At 44.0% G+C, this 22,710-nt stretch overlaps 1 protein-coding gene across 1 annotated transcript in view; it reads left to right on the plus strand.

Moving 5' to 3' along the window:
• The first annotated feature begins 4,645 nt into the window (after nt 1-4,645).
• Nucleotides 4,646-22,710, plus strand: part of LOC109418646 (sodium/potassium/calcium exchanger 3) — a 38,259-nt gene continuing 20,194 nt past the window's right edge. The window contains exons 1-3 of the mRNA XM_029863702.2: nt 4,646-5,248; nt 19,728-20,006; nt 20,085-20,221. Of these exons, the coding sequence (XP_029719562.1) occupies nt 5,149-5,248; nt 19,728-20,006; nt 20,085-20,221 (516 nt within the window). The 5' untranslated portion in view covers nt 4,646-5,148. The remainder of the gene's footprint in view (nt 5,249-19,727; nt 20,007-20,084; nt 20,222-22,710) is intronic.

The following is a 22,710-nucleotide window of genomic DNA, read 5'->3' on the forward strand; positions in this document are numbered from 1 at the left end:
CTCTCGTGCAGGTTCTGATGGTATTGTTCAGCAACCCCTTCGGCTGACGAGCGTTGGATGTTGAAACGCATCGTTCTATGATTCCTTTTAGCACTTAGCACGGAAATTTAATTGACATAGTAACACATGCACCACCAATCACCATTAGGGGTCGTCCATAAATGACGTAGCTTTTTGGGGGGAGGGGGGTGTTTGTGATTTTGTGACGAAGTGTGACGATAGGGGGGTAGGGGTTTATGATTTGCTACGTAGCTTTCTACTAGGCCTATTGAAAAAAATATTTCATAATTAATAAACATTTTACTTGCATTAATTATCATTATCCAGTAACTAAAAAAAATATTGCATGATTTTTTTCCATTCACAGTAATGTTAATAACAAATAATGGATAAACAAAAAATAAATGCCGGCTTCATTTCATAAGGCATGCAGCTATCTGACGCAACAACTGTATCTGAGAAAGTGGTTTTGAAATCCTGCGTGAAGAATAATGTACCTATTGTGTTTGCAGACAAAAATCAATTTCGCTTAAATGCTTCTCAAGACCAATAGTTTGCTGCTTGCTATAGGGCACTGCACGCCGCTAAGGTTGCAAAGGATTTTTTTTCTAAGTTTTTGGCATTACTGCATTATTCCAGGATTTCCTTATATAGTTTCTACAGGACTTTCTCGAAGAATTCATCCAATAATTTCTTAAGGAGCTCCTCTAGCTACTTTATAAGGAATTTCTCATTGTGTTCTTTATAGGTTTCCCCAACAGGGGAAGGATAACATTTCCACAGGAATTCCTACTGGGAATTCCAGAAAAAAAACTTCTGAAAATATTCCAAAAGGATCTGGAGGAATTTCAGAAGGAATCCCTGAAGAAACTTCCAGAAGAATTTTAGAAGGAACTCCTAAAACAATCTTGAAAGGAAATAGATAAATTTCAAAAGGTATTCCGTGAGGAGTACCTGGAGCAAATCTAGATGAAGCTTTCAGAGAAATTTTGAATAAACTTCTGGAAGAATCTTAGAAGGAGATATTTGTTGATTGTCAAAAGGAACTCCTGGTTTAATTTCTGAAGAAAGCACAAAAGAAAAAATTGAATGAATCCCGTAAAGAATTCCTGAAGGAATCCCGGAAATAACTTTTGGGGAATCACGGAAGATTATCTTAACTCCTGATGAAATCTAAGAAAGAAAATCCTGGAGGAATTCCAGAAGCAACTATGGGAGGAATTCGTAAAGGGATTCCTCGCAGAATTCTAAGATATCCTTGAGGAATCCTGGATGAAGTGATAGGAGGGATGCCGGAAAACGTTACTGGAGGAGTCCCGAAAAAAAAAACATCCTGGATAAATCCTAGAAGGAAGTCCTCGAGGAATCCCAGAAGAGTCCAGGAAAGAATTCCTGACGGTATCCAAAAAAGAACACCTGGAGGAATCCCAGAAGCAACTCCTGGGAGGGCTTTGAAAGAATGCCGGAGGGGCTACCTGCCGAGGTCTTGGAATGAATATCTGAGTGAATTCCTGAAGGAAACCAAGAAGGAACTCCTGGAGGAATCCCGAAAGGAACTTCTTTAGGAAACACAGAAAAAAGTTCTGATGGCATCTCAAAAGAAATTCCGGTTAAAATCCCTGTAAAGATGTCCAAAAAAACTGCTGGTGGAAGAGAGGAGAAGAAAACCTTGAAAAAACTCCTGAAGGAAACCTTGGATAAACTTTTAGAAAAACCTTAGAAAAAAAAAACTCATGGAGAAATCTCAGAAGGAGGTTTTGATGGAATCTAAAAAGGAACTCCGGAATGAACTATTGAAGGGATCTTTGAAGGAACCCCCGAAGGAATACAATAAGGAGGAATTCTCTAATGGAATCCCAAAGAAAATTAATGGAGAAATCCTAGAAGGAAGTGCTGGAGGAACTAAAAAGGGAGACATTCTCAAAAATGGAAATTTCAAAAGAAACTTCTCGAGAAATTCCAAAATGAACTGCTGTAAGAATTTTAGAAGAACTCCTGCAGGGTCCTTCGAATGTCGTGGTGAATTTTATTCAAATAAAACCAATTTGATATTCTTAATAGATTTATTAGTGAGCAAACTAATATCTCCGGAAGAGCTTCTATGGTATATTGAGAGCATCAATTTCTGGTTCTTCGGCATCAAGCAGAACGATGGGCGGTTTATTGAGTCATTAGCTCTGGTGATAATCTCCACTGGTTGCACCTATGGTCTTGATGTCGGCGATCTGAACCTGGTAGTCGGCAATGTTTTCTTGCTATTGTTATTTTTTCATAATATTCTATTAACATTCAAGTTAAAATTTCAATCAGAACTAAGTTCGAATTTTTTTTTACATGAAAATTGTGTTGTAGGGGGGGGGGGGGGGTGTTAAACATGCTACGTCATTTATAGAGGGGGGTATTTGAATTTGTGACAAAATGCTACGAGGGGGGAGGGGGGTATTAAAAATCGCTTAAAAAAGGCTACGTCATTTATGGACGCCCCCTTATTTATTTTGTTTAGAGCACTGGAAAATTGAGTAAACACGAGCAGAGAGTAAAAAATTCGAAGATTGAAAGTGAAGATTGACATTCTTATTTTTTCATTCGGTTTTGGCCACATTCATTGTCAGCTGAATGCCTCTCTTTTTTATTCAATTCTCTGTCACGAATATTTTTTCGCACGTCGTAAAATGTCCAATGTTAACAGACGCACAATCCGACTTAATGGACAAATATAGAAGATAATAAATATTCTAATTAACTACTATACACAAGTTTTGAGGTGATTGGAAGTATAATCGGGAGTTACGGTCCAGTTATGTTTCTCAGTGATTGTCAGTGATTGTCAGTGACAGAAAAATGAATGAATAGGTGAAAAAATTCGTTTACCAAAATGATTTTTTTTTCTGATCCCTCAGTTGAGAATTTTCAAAATTCACGTTGAATTTCACTCATTGAAAATGAAAACTTTAAACTCTGAACACGAGCTTATTTATTATAAAAGGCTTCCATATTCCGAGCCATCTTCATTAAATTGGATTGTTCTATGAATTGGGCGTGGCTTTGAATGACATTGGCGATGATGCTCCTCGTTGGAGATCTTATTGGATATGTAATTGTAATTGTGTACCGCAGGCATCTGTTGATGAAGACCTGCATCCGTTGAGTGTTCTTCACTGATACACAGCTGGTTTCACTTGCGTAAAGCAGCACATTTTTTTTCCTCCCCTGTCGGGGAAATTAAACCACTGCGTCCAATAAATTGAACTATTGTGGCATAAAGCAGCACATATTCCACGTTCGAGTTGAAAATTAGGGTTTCGATGCATCGACTAATCAGATTTTTTGTTGGCAGTCTTAAACATCACTGCTGATTTGTAATTGACCCAAGAGCCTTGTTAGACTACATGCTTCGGATGAGACTACGTCAAGCGTGTATGCGTTAGATTCTTGGTGCGGCCCAGGATGCTTTCGTAATGTAAATTTCCTCTAGCAATAAGTATCTTGGTACCTTGCAACGATTTTTGGAGAGCTTATTTGAAAAATGTTTGTCAGTACTACTGCGGAAACGTTAAATTAAAAAAAAAACTTAGAAGAATGCTACGTCCTACCGAGGACGTAGTGTCAGGAAAACGAAAAAGTACAAGCTGCTTGATATGATAAAATAAATACTCCCACGTCACAACGGAGAAAGGCCTGAGGATTGGTGACGAAACAGGTATTAAGTATAAGTCATCGATAATATGCCCGACAAAGACCAAGGATGGGGTTTTTTAAACAGAATCTACGCCTCAGCGTAAAAGCGTAAGTATTCAAGACTAAAGCTGAGTAAAATTTCCAGATACGGTATTCTTTTATCATATTGAGCAATGTTGGATAAAGCTGCTACAAAATCCGAAATTCCCCTCAATATCGTCGATGTGATGATATGCAGCGTGTATAGATATTTTTTCTAGTCGTTATCTGTATAAGCACGTGCCTTGGATTAGAAAACGTAGATCAATTATCGTACATTGTTACTCTTTCAATCTTTCCACGGTTTGTCTCAGGTAAAATTTTAGTTTTGATACAAAATGGTATGTTCATTTCTTCATAGCATTGTAGCACAAAAGTATACAACTATTTATGCTCAGTATGTAGATAATAAGTGACATTTACATTATCCCTTAATCCATGCTGACATTGGTTTATAAACTTTAATGACAAAATGATTTAGATAGTGAGTCAAACCACATCAATCATTTTTGGAAATGGTCGGTGCCATGCGCCAGTAGCCTGCCTTACCTACGTAATGGAGTACGTATCAACCGATCCGCAGAACGATAAACATAAACATACTATCATTTGTCCAGTTTGACGTTAATCCGGCACCGAGTAAGCACACGAAAATAATCTATCCGACTCAGAGTAGTCACGCTCGGTATCGCCTGTCCGGTATCCAATCACGGCGGATTGATTCCTGTCAGCGTTCGGGCAGCCCGATTGAAAATACAAATCAGTGCTGCCTTAACACATGGATGATCGATAACGGGCAGATAACGGGTTACGGTTGATGGTCAAGGAAGGCTTCTGTATAGTGGTAGGTAGCCAGTTCGGACTGCTCGAATCGAAGGCTTTCAAATTTGGTAACCGCTACTATACACTACCGAATGACGATAGAATTTGTTCAGTATTCTGTCAAAATTCGGTCCGGGAAGGTGTCCATTAGAACGCTCGGGTCGGTCGGTTGTATATTTGAGAGTTGTTTTTTTTTTCTGTTTCTTGGATGATCCAAGAAATACCGAATACCAGTGAGGTGACGAAAATTTTGGAAAAAAATACTTCTTGTGCGAAATATCGAATGAAATTGGTTCCCGTGCTTCATCTTACTGCGAAGAGTCAGGTGGAGAAACGCCAGATCCGCCAAAGGAATTTATCGTCATTCCCTCCATCCAGGAATTGTGCGTTCCTGGCAAAGTGCATGTTTGTTTGTAGTGTTATGGCTTCTATGGAAAATATTGGATAACAGTGCATTCTGACCACAAAAGTGTGCCACCCAGTTTGTTTCGTTTATTGAGACCGAAGGATACTGCAACTGGCTATTTGTTGTGTTGTCGAATATATTGTAACTAGAAGATCTGAAGTGTGTAGTGTAATAAGAAGAGCAGTGCTATTCGAAAGCAAAAGATGAAGTATTTCAGTAAACAGATAGCATATCTGATATTTATGCTTGTGAGTGCTACTCAAAGTGCGATATTCTACAGTCAACCAATCGATAATTTGACTGGTAAGTTTAAAGTAATATGAGCTTCTCAGTCAGCGTATAGTAGAGCACCATCTTCGTCGGTCTTGGGCGATGTTCCTCCAGTTTCCCCGAACGTGTAGGGATCGTAGATCTTCTTCAACCGCGTGCAGCAAGCGAGTTCGCGGCCGCCCACGAAGTCGCCTACCTCCACCGGGTTCTCTGCTGAATATTATTTTCGCTATTCTTTCTTCCGACATTCGCACTACGTGTCCAGTTCATTGAAGTCTGCCGTATTTTATACGTTTCACAATATTTGCATCTTCGTACACTTGGTACAACTCGTGATTCATGCGTCTGCGCCACACTCCATTTTCTTGTTTCCCACCGAGAATTGTCCGCAGCACTTTGCGCTCAAAAACTCCAAAAGTTTTTCGGTCTACCTCCTTTAACGTCCACGCTTCGTGACCGTAGAGGGCAACCGGAAGAATCAGCGTCTTATACAGAGCGAATTTTGTTTGCGTTTGCAAGTTACGGGACCTAAGCTGGCTACGCAATCCGTAAAAGGCCCTATTCGCAGCTGCAATACGCCTTTTCACTTCACATGTCACATGTCACAAGTGTTAAAAGATAAAGAAATTCTTCAACAACTTCTAACACTTCTCCATCAATCACTACCTCAGCACTTACACCACTAGGCCTGCTTCTGTCTCTACCCGCTATCATGTACATCGTCTTGGTAGAGTTAATCGTCAGCCTATTCTCGCTGTCTCTCTCTTCAGAGGAGCATAAGCTTCCTCCACTGCCCTACGATCGATGCCGATGAGATCAATATCGTCCGCAAAACCGAGGAGCATGTGCGACCGTGTGATGATAGAGCCATTCCTCTGCACGCCTGACCTCCTAATCGCTCCTTCGAGTGCAATGTTGAACAATAAATTTGAAAGAGCATCCCCCTGCTTCAATCCATTCAAGGTCACAAACGACGTAGACACTTCGTCCGCGATCCGAATACTTGATTTTGATCCATCCAGCGTTGCGCGTATCAGCCTAATTAGTTTCGCCCGAAAACCATGTTCTGACATTATCTGCCAAAGCTCATTTCTTTTCACTGAATCGTACGCTGCCTTAAAATCAATGAACAGATGGTGAGTCTGCAAGTTATATTCCCGAAATTTATCTAGGATCATCCGCAGGGTAAACATTTGATCCGTCGTTGATCGGCCCTCACGAAAACCAGCCTGGTATTCACCGACGAAGGACTCCTCAAGAGGTCGCAGTCTGTTGAACAGGACACGCGACAGTATCTTATACGCCGAATTTAAAAGGGTAATCCCTCTGTAATTGGCACACTCCAGTCTGTGCCCTTTCTTGTAGTTTGGGCATATGAGGCCATCCAACCAACTGGTGGGCAATTCTTCATCCTCTCAAATCTTTATAATAATCTGGTGGATTGATTGATGTAGCTGCTCGCTTCCGTGCTTAAGAAGTTCGACCGGGATCTCGTCCTCCCCAGAAGCCTTGCTGTTTTTCAGCTCCTTAAGGGCCTTTTTAACCTCATCCAGTGTTGGTGGTTCCACTGCTTGACTGTCATCCATTATGTTAATCATGTTCCTGGGTGCTCCTTCGCTGCTACCATTCAACAAATCTTTGAAGTGCTTCTTCCACCTGGCTGCCACCATTGTTTTGTCTGTCAGCAAATTTCCTTCCCGGTCATTGCACATGACGGGCACTGGCGCAGTCTTGTGCCGCGCGCCATTGACAGTTGCATAAAACCTCCGTATATCGTTCCTGTCCATACTTTCCTGCGCTTCAGCAATAACACTCTCTTCGTGTTGCCGTTTTTTTCCTGCTGTGGATTCGTTTCTCTTCTGCTCTTGCAACCCTGTACCGCTCTCTGTTCTGCCCGTACTGGCCGCTAGCATTCGACTTCTGGCGGCATTCTTTTCGTTCGTCACTCGTTGGCAGTCCTCGTCAAACCAACCATAAAGTTGGCGTCGCTGAGCGGTACCAATCACCTCTTGCGCTGTTGTTGTCACTGCTTCGTGGATAATTCCCAATAAGCTGTTGACATCTTCAGATCCGTTGATCTCTCCTATCCTCTCGTCTAGTTTATGATGGTACTGTGCAGCAACCCCTTCGGCTGACAAGCGCTGGATATTGAAACGCATCGTCCTGTTGTTTCTTGAACTCGTGACGCTGGATAATCGCGCTCGAATTTTAGCGACTACAAGATAATGATCCGAGTCGATGTTCGGGCCTCTGTAGGACCTCACATCTATGACGTCCGAAAAATGTCGCCCGTCGACCAGCACGTAGTCTATCTGGGAGCAAGTGTCACCACTCGGGTGTCGTCAGGTGTGTTTTCGGATATTCTTACGTGCGAAGTAGGTACTGCTGATTATGATGATTAACCTGGGCTTGTTAGGGGAATATCTGTAAATAAAAAGAAAATCGGGTTAAGTACAATTCCTTTGAATTCCACTAAGAATTTGCATCCTTTGACAGATACGTATTTCGACCTCAACTGTAAGGTCGTCTTCAGTGTCTTGTACTTGACTCGACTCAAGTCGAGTCAAGTACAAGACACTGAAGACGACCTTACAGTTGAGGTCGCAATACGTATCTGTCAAAGGATGCAAATTCTTAGTGGAATTCAAAGGAACCGTACTTAACCCGATTTTCTTTTTATTTACTGCTGATTGCCATCCCTCTAGCAGCAGCGAATATCACAAGGCGCAGACCATTATCGTTGGTAACAGAATGAAGGCTTTCCGTTCCAATGACAGGCCGAAAGAAACTTTCTCTGCCGATCTGCGCATTTGCATCTCCGATGACTATTTTGACATCTTGTTTTGGGCACTCTCCGTAGGCATTACCAAGGCTCTCATAGAACTCATCCTTCATGTCATCGGGTTTGACGTTCGTTGGCGCATAGATGCTGATCAGGCGGTAGTTGAAGAATTTGCACTTCATCCTCAACACACAGATTCGGTCGCTTATCGGCTTCCACCGTATAACTCGCTTCATCTGCTTCCCGATCACCATAAAGCGTTGCCGGGTCTGTTGCCGTTGAATCAATCCGTTTACTCTACTATTGCTTTTTTGGGTGTTTGAAGGTTTTCAGCAGGCTACCTTACCGGGGCCGCGCTGCCTACATTGCGTTGCAGGGGCTGCCTTCTTAGTTATAGCTGACGCAATACAGCATTTCGTACTCAGCCGCTGGATGCCAGAACAGACGCTGTTTGAGCCGCACCTCCTTGGTGAACAGACGCTGGGGGCGTACCTCCTCTATCTAGCTGAAGTCAGAAGGACAACAGTGCCCAGGCTGCACTACCAGCTAAGCACACAACTCTTAGCTGGCGGTTTTTGTCATCGTTTGACCCATGGAAACATGAGGTAGGAACTTGTGAGGACCAGACCCAAGCAACACACATGTTATATAAAAGTTACGACAGCGCAAGTTTTGGTTGTATAGAAGATTATTTTACGTTATTTCAACACAATGTTTGAATTACGTAAAATAAACTTCTATACAACCAAAACTTGCGCTGTCGTAACTCTATTATAACATGTGTGTTGCTTGGGGAGCTATGGGGGTGTATATTACCCTGTTTCCCCTACTAGTGAAAAACTTTGCCAGTTTTTCTGATCGTCTGATGGCACCTAACATTTTTCATCAATAAAAAAATATTAATTTTGGGATAGAATTACCCAGCGTATAACTTGTTTCATAAGCACCGGATAACTTTGCGGTCCCCTAGTGGTCTGGAAATGCTGCATTTATGAGTAGGTCTTACACATTTTAGTGCTAAGCTGTTAAAAATTTCAGCCGCAATGCGGAACACGGGGTCGTTACCAATTAAACTCAAATTATGCACGGTTGCAGTTATTTTGCACGTTGAAGGGGGCAAAAAAGTTTGCTCCAAAAATCGTCCATGTTTTCTAAGTCATTTAAGAATCAGTATATTGCCAAGCATTACAAGCTATTAATCTTGTAACGCCTTGTATGCAACGCACTAATCTACGTTAATAATCAATCCCAGTGTAAAGTATTTAGTACTCTCCACACTTTTATGTATTGCCAATGTCAATGATAACACTGGTTGAAACTGAAAAAAAATCAAGAACAAAAAAAAACAGAAAGGCTCAACAAAGAAAGGCTTTAAAAAGGTACAAATTGACTGAAGATTCAAAATTGAAAAACCGTTAAAAGGACATACCATGAGGAATGTTATTTTTCCAATGAAACTTCACTAATTTAAAGTGAAAATTTTTGGCACGCGTGTAAATCAAAGGGGTACCGCTGTCCGATCACTTTTGCAATATTTTCAACGCCTTGCCACGCCCAGACCTGTGAACGAAAACATTTTATACTTTATATACACAAAATTCAGCATATTTGTAGTTCCATGTCAAAAATTGAGCTCAATCCATCAAAGCAAACCATAGTTACAGCATCTCAAACTTGGCCATTTTGTATGAAAATCGGCGTTTGTCCGATCAATTATGCACCACAGTGTATGTACGAAGCCGCGAGCGCTGTTTTTCTTTTATTCTTGCAACTGTTCGTCTTACTTGATGGGCTACAAATCGCTTTCAGTCACCCTCCTCCTCAGCTGCAAAAAGCCTTTTTGCTTGTCGTTCCTCCGGCATACGTGCTACGTGCCCAGCCGACCGCAGCCTGCCGTGTTTTATTCGCTTCACTATCCATCTCTTTATATACTTGGTACTATTCGTGGTTCATGCGACGCCGCTAGATGCCGTCCTCCAGTTTATCGCCGACTCCAAAGGCTCTCCGATCAGCTTCTCTCAACGTCCGTATAAAGCGACCGGAAGAATCAGAGTCTTGAACAACGCGAGTTTTGTCTTCGTTTGCAGCATACGGGACTTTAGCTGGTTTCGCAAATCGAAAAAGACCCGATTCGCAACTTCAATCCGCCTTTTCACCTCTCATTATCGCACGTTACTAGAGTACACTGAGGCAAACATTTCTTAAGAAATTCATTAGACAGGTCTTATGAAAATTCTCATGAGAATGCTTTTATGAAAATCATAAGATATCTTATGAAACTTTATTCCCGAAAATCCAAACTTCTTATATGGCTCCAACCTCCCCAATTTCCGAAACGTCGATGGATGCGTGAGTAAAGTACGCGAAGAGCATGCGAAGAGCAACATGTGCTCTAATACCTAACATTGTTATTGCGGCGTTATTGTACGAAATGTTATGAGAACATCACAATAACAGTTGGAGGTATTTGAGCAGAGTTTGCTATTGATGTAGTATTTGCTAGTTTAGCAGTGAAAATAACCGGAGAACAAGATTTGCTATTATATCATGAAGTCATCGAACATATGAAACATTTAATAACAAGAAATGTTATGAGTTTGTTATTCAATAACTTTGGAATAACAAATACAGCAATTGAAATTTTAAGTATGTATTTATTATTGAAATAACAAGACTTGTTATTTTCTAGGTGTTATTTATACAAAATTTTGGTATTCGCTTTTGTTATTTTGCCTCTTATTACCACCTAATGAAGGGCATATCAAGGTATGGTAGTATTTAAGATAAATACCTTGATATGTTATTCACTTGTTATTTTCTTCTGCTCTGGCAGCTCTCCTTTCGCTCCTTCCAGCGCGATGTTGAACAGTAAGTTCGAAAGAGCATCGCCCTGCTTCAGCCCGTCTTAGGTTAGGAACGATGACGAAATTTCATCCGCTACCCCTACACTTGATTTAAGCGTCGCACGAATCAGTCTAATTAGCTTCGCCGGAAAACCATGTTCGATTATAATTTGTCATAGCTCATTTCTCTTCACTGAATCGATCGCCGCCTTGGAATCAATGAACAGATGATGAGTTTGTAAGTTGTACTCCCGAAATTTATCGAGAATCTGCCGCAGGGTGAACATCTGATCCGTCGTTGATCGGCCCTCACGAAAACCCGCCTGATATTCGCCGACGAAGGACTCATCAATCGGCCTCAGCCTATTAAACAGAATTCCGGACAAAATTTTGTACGCTGAATTGAGAAGTGTTACTCCTCTGTAATTCGCGCTCTCCAGTCGATGCCCTTTTTTGTATAGATGGCGAATATATTCATTATTATACGGTGTAAGTAAGAATTGATACAGCTGCTCACTACAGTGTTCGAGAAACTCGACCGGGAGTTCGTCCTTCCCAGCAGCCTTATTGTTCTTCAGCCCTCCTATTGCCTGTCTTGACCTCGTCTAGCGTTGGAGGTTCCACAGCTTGTCCATCGTCGTTGATTCGAATTTTGTCTATCACTCTTTCATTCCCACCGTTCAACAACTCTTCGAAGTGCTCTCTCCACCTGGCAGCCACCATTGTTTTATCTGTCAACAGGTTTCGGTCGTTGCACTTGCACATGACTGGAGAAGGCGCTGTTTTTCTCCGCACGCCATTGACAGTTTCGCAAAACCTACGCATATCATTGTGCTCCATACTTTCTTGCGCCTGAGCAATCACATTTTCCTCATGAATTTTTTTCTATCTGCGGTGGGTTCGTTTTTCGGTTGCTCTCGCTTCCTTATATCGCTCCCTGCTCTGCCGGGTCCCAGACATCAGCATCCGGCTACTGGCGATGTTCTTCTCATCCGTTATTCTCTGACACTCCTCGTCGAGTCACCCGTTCCTAGGTCGTCTTTGAGCAGTGCCTATCATCCCCGCACTGCCGTACTCATCGCTCCGTGGATAGACTCCCACAGAGAGTTGAGATTATCACTCGAAACTATTTGAAACTGTTCGTCTATCGTACACGTATTCCACGTATGGGTCAGAAATTATTTATTATTACCTCTCTAAGGCAACGTGTGTTTTCACCCCCAATAATCACTCAAATCGTGATAATTTTTTTAGATCAAAAAATGCACTGCACTGTACAAAGTACTGAAAAAACATATTTTCATAAAATGTATTGTTTGAAAACAAGAGTCACCTCGTTTCATAGTGATTCCTGTTCCTTGGGGTGTGTTCAACGAACTAATCAGACTACCGATTTGTTTATGCATCATGCAGTATTTTTTTTAAAGCAGTTATCCATACACTGCCGGTGGAATTTTTATTGTCCCATTCATTCATTTCATTTATTTAGTTAACATCAAATTCATGATAATACTGAATCAACAATTTGCCGCCATAATACTCGATTTGCAGCTGCAGCTCTCCAACCTCGGTCACGCCCAACACTCGCCAGATCACGCTCCACCTGGTCCGCCCATCGTGCTCTCTGCGCTCCACGCCTTCTTGTACCAACCGGATGGTTAGCAAACACCAACTTTGCAGGGTTGTTGTCCGGCATTCTTGCAACATGCCCTGCCCACCGTATCCTTCCGGCTTTGGCTACCTTCTGGATGCTGGGTTCGCCATAAAGTGCAGCGAGCTCGTGGTTCATCCTTCTCCGCCACACACCGTTCTCCTGCACGCCGCCGAAGATCGTCCTTAGCACCCGTCGCTCGAAAACTCCGAGTGCTTGCAGGTCCTCCTCGAGCATCGTCCACGTCTCGTGCCCGTAGAGAACCACCGGTCTTATTAACGTCTTGTACATGGTACATTTGGTGCGGGGGTGAATCTTTTTTGACCGCAGTTTCTTCTGGAGCCCATAATAGGCACGACTTCCACTGATGATGCGCCTTCGTATTTCACGGCTCACGTTATTGTCAGCCGTTAGCAAGGAACCGAGGTAGACGAATTCTTCTACCACCTCGAAAGTGTCCCCGTCTATCGTAACATTGCTGCCAAGGCTTGTCCTGTCTCGCTCAGTCCCACCTACCAGCATGTACTTTGTCTTAGCCGCATTCACCACCAGTCCGACCTTTGCTGCTTCACGTTTCAGGCGGGTGTACTGTTCTGACACCGTTCCAAATGTCCTAGCAATAATATCCATGTCATCCGCAAAACATACAAATTGGCTGGATTTCGTGAAGATCGTACCCCGGCTGTTGAGCCCGGCTCGTCGCATAACACCTTCCAGGGCGATGTTGAATAGTAGGCAGGAAAGTCCATCACCTTGTCGTAGTCCCCGTCGAGATTCGAATGAACTGGATAGTTCACCCGAAATCCTTACGCTGTTCTGCACACCGTCCATCGTTGCTCTTATCAGTCTAGTCAGCTTCCCGGGAAAGCTGTTCTCGTCCATAACTTTCCATAGCTCTGTGCGGTCGATACTGTCGTATGCCGCTTTGAAGTCGATGAACAGGTGATGCGTTGGGACCTGGTATTCACGGCATTTCTGGAGGATTTGCCGTACGGTGAAGATCTGGTCCGTTGTCGACCGGCCGTCGATGAAACCGGCTTGGTAACTTCCCACGAACTCATTTACTTTAGGTGAAAGACGACGGAAGATGATCTGGGATAGCACTTTGTAGGCGGCATTCAAAATGGTGATCGCTCGAAAGTTCTCACACATTAACTTGTCGCCTTTCTTGTGGATGGGACAGATTATCCCTTCCTTCCACTCCTCCGGTAGCTGTTCGGTTTCCCAGATCTTGACTACTAACTGGTGCAGACAGGTGGCCAACTTTTCCGGGCCCATCTTGATGAGTTCCGCTGCGATACCGTCCTTACCAGCCGCTTTGTTGTTTTTGAGCTGGTGGATGGCATCCTTAACTTCACAGAGCGTGGGAGTTGGTTCGTTCCCGTCCTCTGCTGCACCAACATAGTCATTTCCTCCGCTGCCTTGGTCCTCCGTGCCTACATTCTCTTCGCCATTCAGGTGCTCGTCGAAGTACTGCTTCCACCTTTCGATCACCTCACGTTTGTCCGTCAGGAGGCTCCCGTCCTTATCCCTGCAGATTTCGGCTTGCGGCACGTAGCCTTTGCGGGATGCGTTGAGCTTCTGGTAGAACTTGCGTGTTTCCTGTGAACGGCACAGCAGTTCCATTTCCTCGCACTCCGCTTCTTCCAGGCGGCGCTTTTTCTCCCGGAAGAGACGGGTCTGCTGCTTCCGCTTCTGTCTGTATCGCTCCACATTCTGTCGGGTTCCATGCTGCAGCATTACCGCCCGCGCTGCATCCTTCTCCTCCAGAACCGCTCTGCACTCCTCGTCGAACCAATCGTTTCGTCGACTCCGTTCTACGTACCCGATAGTGCTCTCAGCTGCGTTGTTGATGGCTGCTTTGATTGTACTCCAGCAGTCCTCTAGAGGGGCCACATCGAGCACACCCTCGTCCGGCAACGCTGCCTCGAGATTCTGCGCGTATGCGGTGGCGACATTCGGTTGCTTCAGTCGCTCTAGATCGTACCGGGGCGGCCGCCGGTAATGTACGTTGTTAATAACGGAGAGTTTTGGGCGCAGTTTAACCATCACCAGGTAGTGATCGGAGTCGATATTAGCGCCACGATAGGTCCTGACGTCGATAATGTCGGAGAAGTGCCGTCCATCAATCAGAACGTGGTCGATTTGCGATTCCGTTTGTTGTGGTGATCTCCAGGTGTAACGATACGGGAGGCTGTGCTGGAAGAAGGTGCTACGAATGGCCATGTTCTTGGAGGCGGCGAAATCGATGAGGCGTAGGCCATTTTCGTTCGTCAGCTGGTGGGCGCTGAACTTTCCAATCGTCGGTCTGAATTCCTCCTCCTGGCCTACCTGAGCGTTTAGATCCCCTATGATGATCTTGACGTCGTGGTTTGGGCAGCGGTCGTACTCGCGTTCGAGCTGCGCGTAAAATGCGTCTTTGTCATCATCAGTGCTTCCGGAGTGAGGGCTGTGCACGTTTATTATGCTAATGTTGAAGAATCGGCCCTTGATCCTCAACCTGCACATTCTTTCGTCGATCGGCCACCAACCGATCACGCGCCTCTGCATGTCGCCCATCACTATAAAAGCTGTTCCCAGCTCACGTGTGTTGCCGCAACTCTGGTAGATGGTATGATTACCTCTAAACGTTCGCACCATAGATCCTGTCCAACACACCTCCTGCAGCGCTACGATTCCGAACCCGCGGTCCTTCAGTATATCGGCGAGTATGCGGGTGCTCCCGATGAAGTTGAGAGATCTGCAGTTCCACGTACCGAGCTTCCAATCGCAAGTCCCTTTTCGTCGCTGTGGTCGTCGCCATTGGTATCGGTTCGCATTCTTCTCTTGTTGATTTTCCGGTGCTAGTCTTTTTTACGGCTGGCTCGCAGGGCCTGACACCAACCCACTAACCCAGGGAGCTGGGCTTACCTTCCCGGAAGCTACGGGTTCTGCATTGGCATTTCCTCCAACTACAGTGCTAAATAGCTAGGCTCGAGCGCCAGTCTTCGCCGGGGGTGGTGTTTTTAATGGGCGCCCAGGAGATAATATTTTACCTGAGCTTCCACCCCCTTTTATTGTCCCATGTGACTTGCAGAGATTTTGTAGCTTATCAACATGAACTATAACCTGTAAAACATCCGTCTTACTTTCATTAAAAAATAAGGGAGCAGATGGGTGCACTGGTGAAAAGGGCACAGAAAAACAGACGTCAAACTCCGCCCGCTTCCCTTCGATCAACTTTTTAACGGATGATTACAATTTTCGGTAGTTGATCAATTGACCACTCGCGGCGTTGGCATTGTTTTTGCTCCTGTTTGACGTTTGCTCACAACCGCCACCTAGTGATAGCTTGGCAAAACACAGTACGTTTAGCATTGGGCCGATACGTTTTTGTGACGATGATTTTAATGCAATTTGATGTGAGTGTTACGTCTGTTTCTCTGTGCTAGAAGTTTTCGACTCGAAATGGCATGCAATGGAGATTCTGGTTTTCTCAGTTTAGGGAATCCAAACGAGTAAATTTTGCATTGCCCGACGTTTCGGCCTGATTTATTTCACTTTTTTCAAGGATAAACTTTAAAAGCAATTTACAATACAGTCAACTTTCGTTCGTTGCACTAAGCTTTTAGTCCAGTTAGTGCAATACTTTCACTAGGTGGGCTAAGTTTTCAGCAATTGATATTCACAGTTACCAACCTAAACAAATCGTATGTCACGTCAATAAGTGTAGTTTGGCTTCGTTTTGATTGGGCTCTAGCTCACCTAACAGGCGCCCAGTTAAAACGTAGCTCACCTAAACGTAGCCCAACGAACGAAATGTGGCTGTAGTTAGATACTAGTACAAAACAGATTGACATGTAAAGAACCTACGCTGCCTACCTTTTTTATCACTAGCGCCACAGTGGCAATTTCATCGTGGACACCCTTTAATCAAACACAATCGATTTGATTTATGAGAAAACAAAACAGTAGAACTGGATAAATATCATGCATCGGAACTCTATGTCTGGCTTCTAGTTTAGTCCCAGGACAACAAAGAACACGGGGCTTTAGGCGAGTTGCAAAACTCTGTCAAATTAGAGAATGTATTCTGTAGTAAGAATGCACGTGAGTCGAGTAGTGTGCGGTAGTTCGGCAGCAGCAAAGTTTCGCGCGCTCGCTTTGCTAGATTTTTGCGATTTTTTTTTCTCTGCGGGGTTCCGACGACGGGATGCCAAGCAGTCAGTAGTGTGCGGTAGTTCGGCAGCAGCAAAGTTTCGCGCGCTCGTTTTGCTAGATTTTTGCGATTTTTTTTCTCTTCTCTCTGCGGAGCTCCGACGACGGGATGCCAAGCAGTCAGTAGTGTGCGGTAGTTCGGCAGCAGCAAAGTTTCGCGCGCTCGCTTTGCTAGATTTTTGCGATTTTTTTTTCTCTGCGGGGTTCCGACGACGGGACGCCAAGCAGTCAGTAGTGTGCGGTAGTTCGGCAGCAGCAATGTTTCGCGCGCTCGCTTTGCTAGATTTTTGCGATTTTTTTTCTCTTCTCTCTGCGGAGCTCCGACGACGGGATGCCAAGCAGTCAGTAGTGTGCGGTAGTTCGGCAGCAGCAAAGTTTCGCGCGCTCGCTTTGCTAGATTTTTGCGATTTTTTTTCTGCTCTCTCTGCGGAGCTCCGACGACGGGACGCCAAGCAGTCAGTAGTGTGCGGTAGTTCGGCAGCAGCAAAGTTTCGCGCGCTCGCTTTGCTAGATTTTTGCGATTTTTTTTCTCTGCGGGGTTCCGACGACGGGACGCCAAGCAGTCAGTAGTGTGCGGTAGTTCGGCAGCAGCAAAGTTTCGCGCGCTCGCTTTGCTAGATTTTTGCGATTTTTTTATGCTCTCTCTGCGGGGTTCCGACGACGGGACGCCAAGCAGTCAGTAGTGTGCGGTAGTTCGGCAGCAGCAAAGTTTCGCGCGCTCGCTTTGCTAGATTTTTGCGATTTTTTTTTTCTGCTCTCTCTGCGGGGTTCCGACGACGGGACGCCAAGCAGTCAGTAGTGTGCGGTAGTTCGGCAGCAGCAAAGTTTCGCGCGCTCGCTTTGCTAGATTTTTGCGATTTTTTTTTTCTCTGTGGGGCTCCGACGACGAGACGCCAAGCAGTCAGTAGTGTGCGGTAGTTCGGCAGCAGCAAAGTTTCGTGCGCTCGCTTTGCTAGATTTTTGTGATTTTTTTTACTTTGTGGGGCTCCGACGACGGGACGCCAAACAGTCAGTAGTGTGCGGTAGTTCGGCAGCAGCAATGTTTCGCGCGCTCGCTTTGCTAGATTTTTGCGATTTTTTTTTCTCTCTTCTCTCTGCGGGGCTCCGACGACGGGACGAGTGTGCGCGCGCCGTGGTTCGAATCGGTTCCGAATGTTTCGCTTCCCTTCGGCGCTAGTTTCCAATACACTTTTAGTTGATAATAAATATTTTTTTTTCATTTTTTGCATTTACACAAAAGAGTGAAAAATGTTAGTTCGGGTTTGTCGGTCGAGAAAAAAATCCGGGCGCCGACAAGTGAGTCGCGTTCAGTGTATTTCTGTGTGGAATAGACTAAAGGTTTCTGCTCCCTAGTGGAGTGGAGACGCGCGATAGAATTTTCTTTTTGGCTAGTTCTTGCGTCGAAAAGTGGTCGGTTGTTAACGGCGGTTTGTGTATATTGATCCATTGTCAAATCATATCACCAACCATAGGTGACTCCCGGACTGACAATGTACCTTACCCTACTAACAAAAAAAAAATCCTTCCTGAGACAAACGTGGAGATGCAGCGATTCGCGGTCTTTTCAACAACGTTTGTCTTACTAACATTCCCTTCCATCCTCGATGACCGTAAGGACGTGGCCGGCGCCGTTATTGACCTTATTAAAGTTGAGAGCTCTCGAACTGTGTACATTGAGAATAGTAAGCTAGTCCCAAGCCCTATTCATTGGTTCCTTGTGCAATTTCGATTGCTCTGGTCAATCACGGAGTAGCAACTACGAATTGTGCGGTCATCTATGCTCATGCTCATGCTCATGTAGTAAGAATGCACGTGAGTCCTTGAATTTCCAGTAGGTATTTATCAGTCTTTTGGTTTGGTTTTGAAATTGAAAATTGTTTGGGTACGGGTCGCTTTCGGTCCTGTTAAATCTGAAACTATCGACCATCTCTACTATTGCCATGAGCTCATCATGGTCTTCCATTGCCGATTGCATTCACTTCCGGAATTTTACTATGACCTGCTTGAGTTTTTTTTTGGCTCTTTGAGGACGCAAAGCTAACGCTCACGTCTCGCTGTTGTGTTGCCACTTCCACAGCGGGGTTTATTTTGAAATGGCGTTCTCTAAGCTTGCGCTAAACTCACTGCTTCCTTCTCCAGTATCCATTCTCATCAGCGTATACTCAGCCAACCCATCCCTTGTAAGCTGTACTACCTACGATACTTATATTTGAATTTTGATTCCCATTAGTTGCCTGGGAAAGAAGGTCGACCGCGCCAGAGCCCTATATTAACGCGGCAAGGGACACATTACTGTTAGAAGTACCCAACCCAAATACCTCACAAGCTCCTGTGAGCTGCTGAAATCTCTGAAACGTCTTGAAACATTCCAAAGGCTTTCTGAAGCACCGATGAAACCCCTGAAGCTTCCCTGCAACCTGCTGAATGCTCTCTAGGCTTTTGAAAGGTTGAAAAAGTTGACATTGGTACAATAGTAATCATTTAAAATTTCAAAAAAAAACTTCTCGTTCAAAATTGAAATGTTTGTATTGTAAAAGTATTCACTGTACTCCATTTGTTACCCACAACACAAAAATTCAATTTTCGTTGCACCAATTACAGTTTCGAATGGGAAATACAATTTAAGTAATAGGGTAATCGTTCCCTTTGTTGCAGTAATGGCAATTGAGCACTTTTTCGACTGAAATGTTACCAAATGCATAAATGCTTAAATTATGTGATTTGTGCACCATGTGTGTGCTTAAGATTTACCCAAAAACCTATTTTAAAAAGCTTTTTCTGCTGTGTTGTTATTCTTGCGGTAGTGTTTCTATCTTCAAAAATCCCATATGAATTCGATGGGATATCGCAACATGAGAAGTTAAATTAAATTTTACCTCTATAATACGAACAGTGTGCCTAATGTTGTGGCAAGCGATTTATGATCGAAAACAGAGAGAAACGATAGTTTTCATATTTTCTCAAGCAAATATATGTAAATGGAAAACTACCGACTAACGTTCAATAAAACAATGTTTCGCCTCTCATTTCCTTTTTCAGTATCCATAATCTCAAATGACTCCCAAAGTATACCGGAGGCCCCAACACCACAGGAAAATCCTCCCGGCGGTAGATCGCTGAACCTTCAGAGCTACATCTTTTCCGGAGAAACGCCACCCGATTTGACGCTCGATGAACGAATAGAGCTGGAGAAAATTACATGGCACTGGTATCCGTATCGGCGGATAAACTACGTAGTGCACGAAGACGGCCATAAGGTGGAACTACTGTGCGACGAAGGGTCTGCCATCGATGAACTTCCGGACGACATTTTCACGCGTAAGTGGCAGTTAGCTTCTTCGAACGTCGTCAGTCAAAATGTCTAACAAAAGTTGTTTGAAATTGGCGTGATTTTAGAGGAACAACGACTGCAGGGAGCGATTATACTGCATTTCATTGGTGCCATCTATTTCTTCACCCTGCTGGCCTATATCGTGGGAGAATACTTCTTGCCGTCGGTGGAATGCATTTGCGAAGATCTGAAATTGACTCAGGTAAGCGATCGATCATTATTGTAGACTGTATTGTAGACTGATATCCTATCGGTGGCCAATTTGACCGTGTTTTGATTTATGGCGTGATTTGTGTTCTGCGTAATATGATTTATAACTGGTGAAAATGAACTTGGATCCACTTCGGAAATGAAGGATAAGAAAGTGATTGACTCGGGTGAGAATTTACGTGGAAGTTGGAATACATTGGCGTCTATCCGATTTAGCTGATAACGAACAGTAGCTTGAGTGATTGGAGCTGATAAAATGAGTAGGTATCTTCTAGCCGGAGGTACAATAACACGTGAAAGGTGTGTCTTACAATGAAAGATTATCTTTCTTTCTCGTCGAGCGATGATGATAACACGTGTAGTAGAATGCGTTCCCGTCGATGGTCGAGTATGTTTACGGTAGTTAGGTCAAAGAGTACTGCTTCAAACGCACTTCTTATCAGGGCTTCAAGTTTTTCTTTAGATTGTTTTGTCTGGTATTGATATGAAGTGCTTCTGCAGGGGGTCTCTGTCTCTTATTAATAATCCTATCTGGTTCCGTATGGAGCGCGTGCGTAGCTACCTCAATTTGGGTGCGATTTGTGGCGGTTTACATAAGTGCTAGTTCTGTTGAGCAATAGCCATAAGCAACATTTTTATCTTCTTATAATGTGTTGATATTTTAACAGCACGGGGCTAATATTGTGTGATAATCAATTATCGGATAGATCTATGAGCGATAATTAGAGGCGCTTAGGATGTGGGTTCATTTGCGGGTTCTAATTTGGGGACTTTATACTATAACTCAGTGAGATAATATCATTTGATATTTTCTACAAAAGCGATAAGCAAACAATCTTTTCTTCTTTGCCTTCAAACAGTACTTGAGCAGTGTAAAAAATAAAGTTAATGGTTCGTGGCTGCAGTCACACATCTTCGGTCGCGTCCCACATTTGCCAGATCATACTGCATCTGGTTTGCCCACGTTGCAAGCTGCCCTTCAGGTCTTCTGGTACTATCCGGATCCCTTGCGAGCCCTAGATTTGCGGAGCTGTTGTCCAGTTTTCTCATAACATACCCAGCCCATCGTATCATTCACCTTCTAGTTGATGGATGACTCCAGAGTGCAGCGAGCTCGTGGTTCAACATTTGCAGCCACACACCGTTTTCCTGCAAATCGCCATAAATGGTCCTAAGCACCCGATGCTCGAGCACTTCGAGTGCTTGCATGTCTTCTTCGAGAATAGTCCAGGTCTCGTGCCTGTAAGAGAGACGGTTTGGTGCATGGGTGAATCTTCTTCGACCGCAAATTCTTGTTGAGTCCATGGTAGGCCCGACTTCCCCTGATGATGCGCCTTTAATAAGGATCCGAGGTAGATGAGCGAAGTCTTTCACCACCTTGAAGTTGTTACCGTCTATCGTAACACTGATTGATTTGACCCTGGGAAAGCTGCTCATTCCCAGTGTTGGGAACTACTGAGCAAATCAGCAGTCTCTCCCTACACTGTTCGCTCACCGAAGGCAACGATACACAAAGAAGTTTTGTAACCGTCGTGCTGTAAACTAGTCGCGTCTATCATGTACTATTTTAAGTGTAATTAAAGTCGACGTTTTAACGTGTTCTTGTCTAGTCTTGGGAGTTTAATTACACGACAATGTGTCATAGCTACCCCAAACTCTAGGACGTAACACCCAGGCGGTGACGAGCGTTGAAAGGAGCTACACAGCGGACGGGGTTACCAAGCGAGAGCGTTGTTGGAGCGGGTTGTTGTAGACGGAGTGAGCGACCGGTCTGGTCAATAATGGCCAGCTGGGATCCTCAACCGTGACAATTGGTTCACCGCTAGGAACCCGTAACTCGCCGTGTGATCTTGCGGTATTGAATTAGCGTTGGAAAGGACTTGGTCCCGACGGTCGTTTCCTAATGACCTAATGGGGTGGGCCTGCTATTTCTACGTTTTCTTTTATATCGTTCCACGTGCTGCTTTGTTCTGTGTTGCACCATGACCTCTATCGCTGTAGTAATTATCATAAGTCATTGAACATCTCACAATAATACACTAATACACTTAACAATTATTATCACAGTAGGCACTGACATTTGAGTAGTGACAGACGGTAGGAATAACAGAGTCATACTGTAATAAACCGTTAAACAGTTAATACGTGTTTCACTCTGATCGCTACATATCAGAAGTGGGATAAAGCCAAACGCTTTTCAATAGTCGTTCCCGAATAGTTGTTGAAACGTTCCTGAGTCCTTATTGGTCATGTCGGATCTTGAAATGCTGAAGGATCTCGGAAGAAATCTTCCTTCTTTGGCTGGAGAAACCCAACCCGATGTTATGAACACCCAATCAAGCACCTGGACGAATCTTTGTGAAAATGTGTCTGGAGATCGAGTTATTGGAGTTGGAACCGAAGTTCCTACGGAGATGCAAAATTCAACTTTTTCCGTGAAATTGGATGATCTGTGGCAGTTTATTCCGAGCTTTTCTGGAT

This window comes from Aedes albopictus, chromosome 3 (genome assembly GCF_035046485.1).
Source record: "Aedes albopictus strain Foshan chromosome 3, AalbF5, whole genome shotgun sequence".
Classification (NCBI taxonomy): domain Eukaryota; kingdom Metazoa; phylum Arthropoda; class Insecta; order Diptera; family Culicidae; genus Aedes; species Aedes albopictus.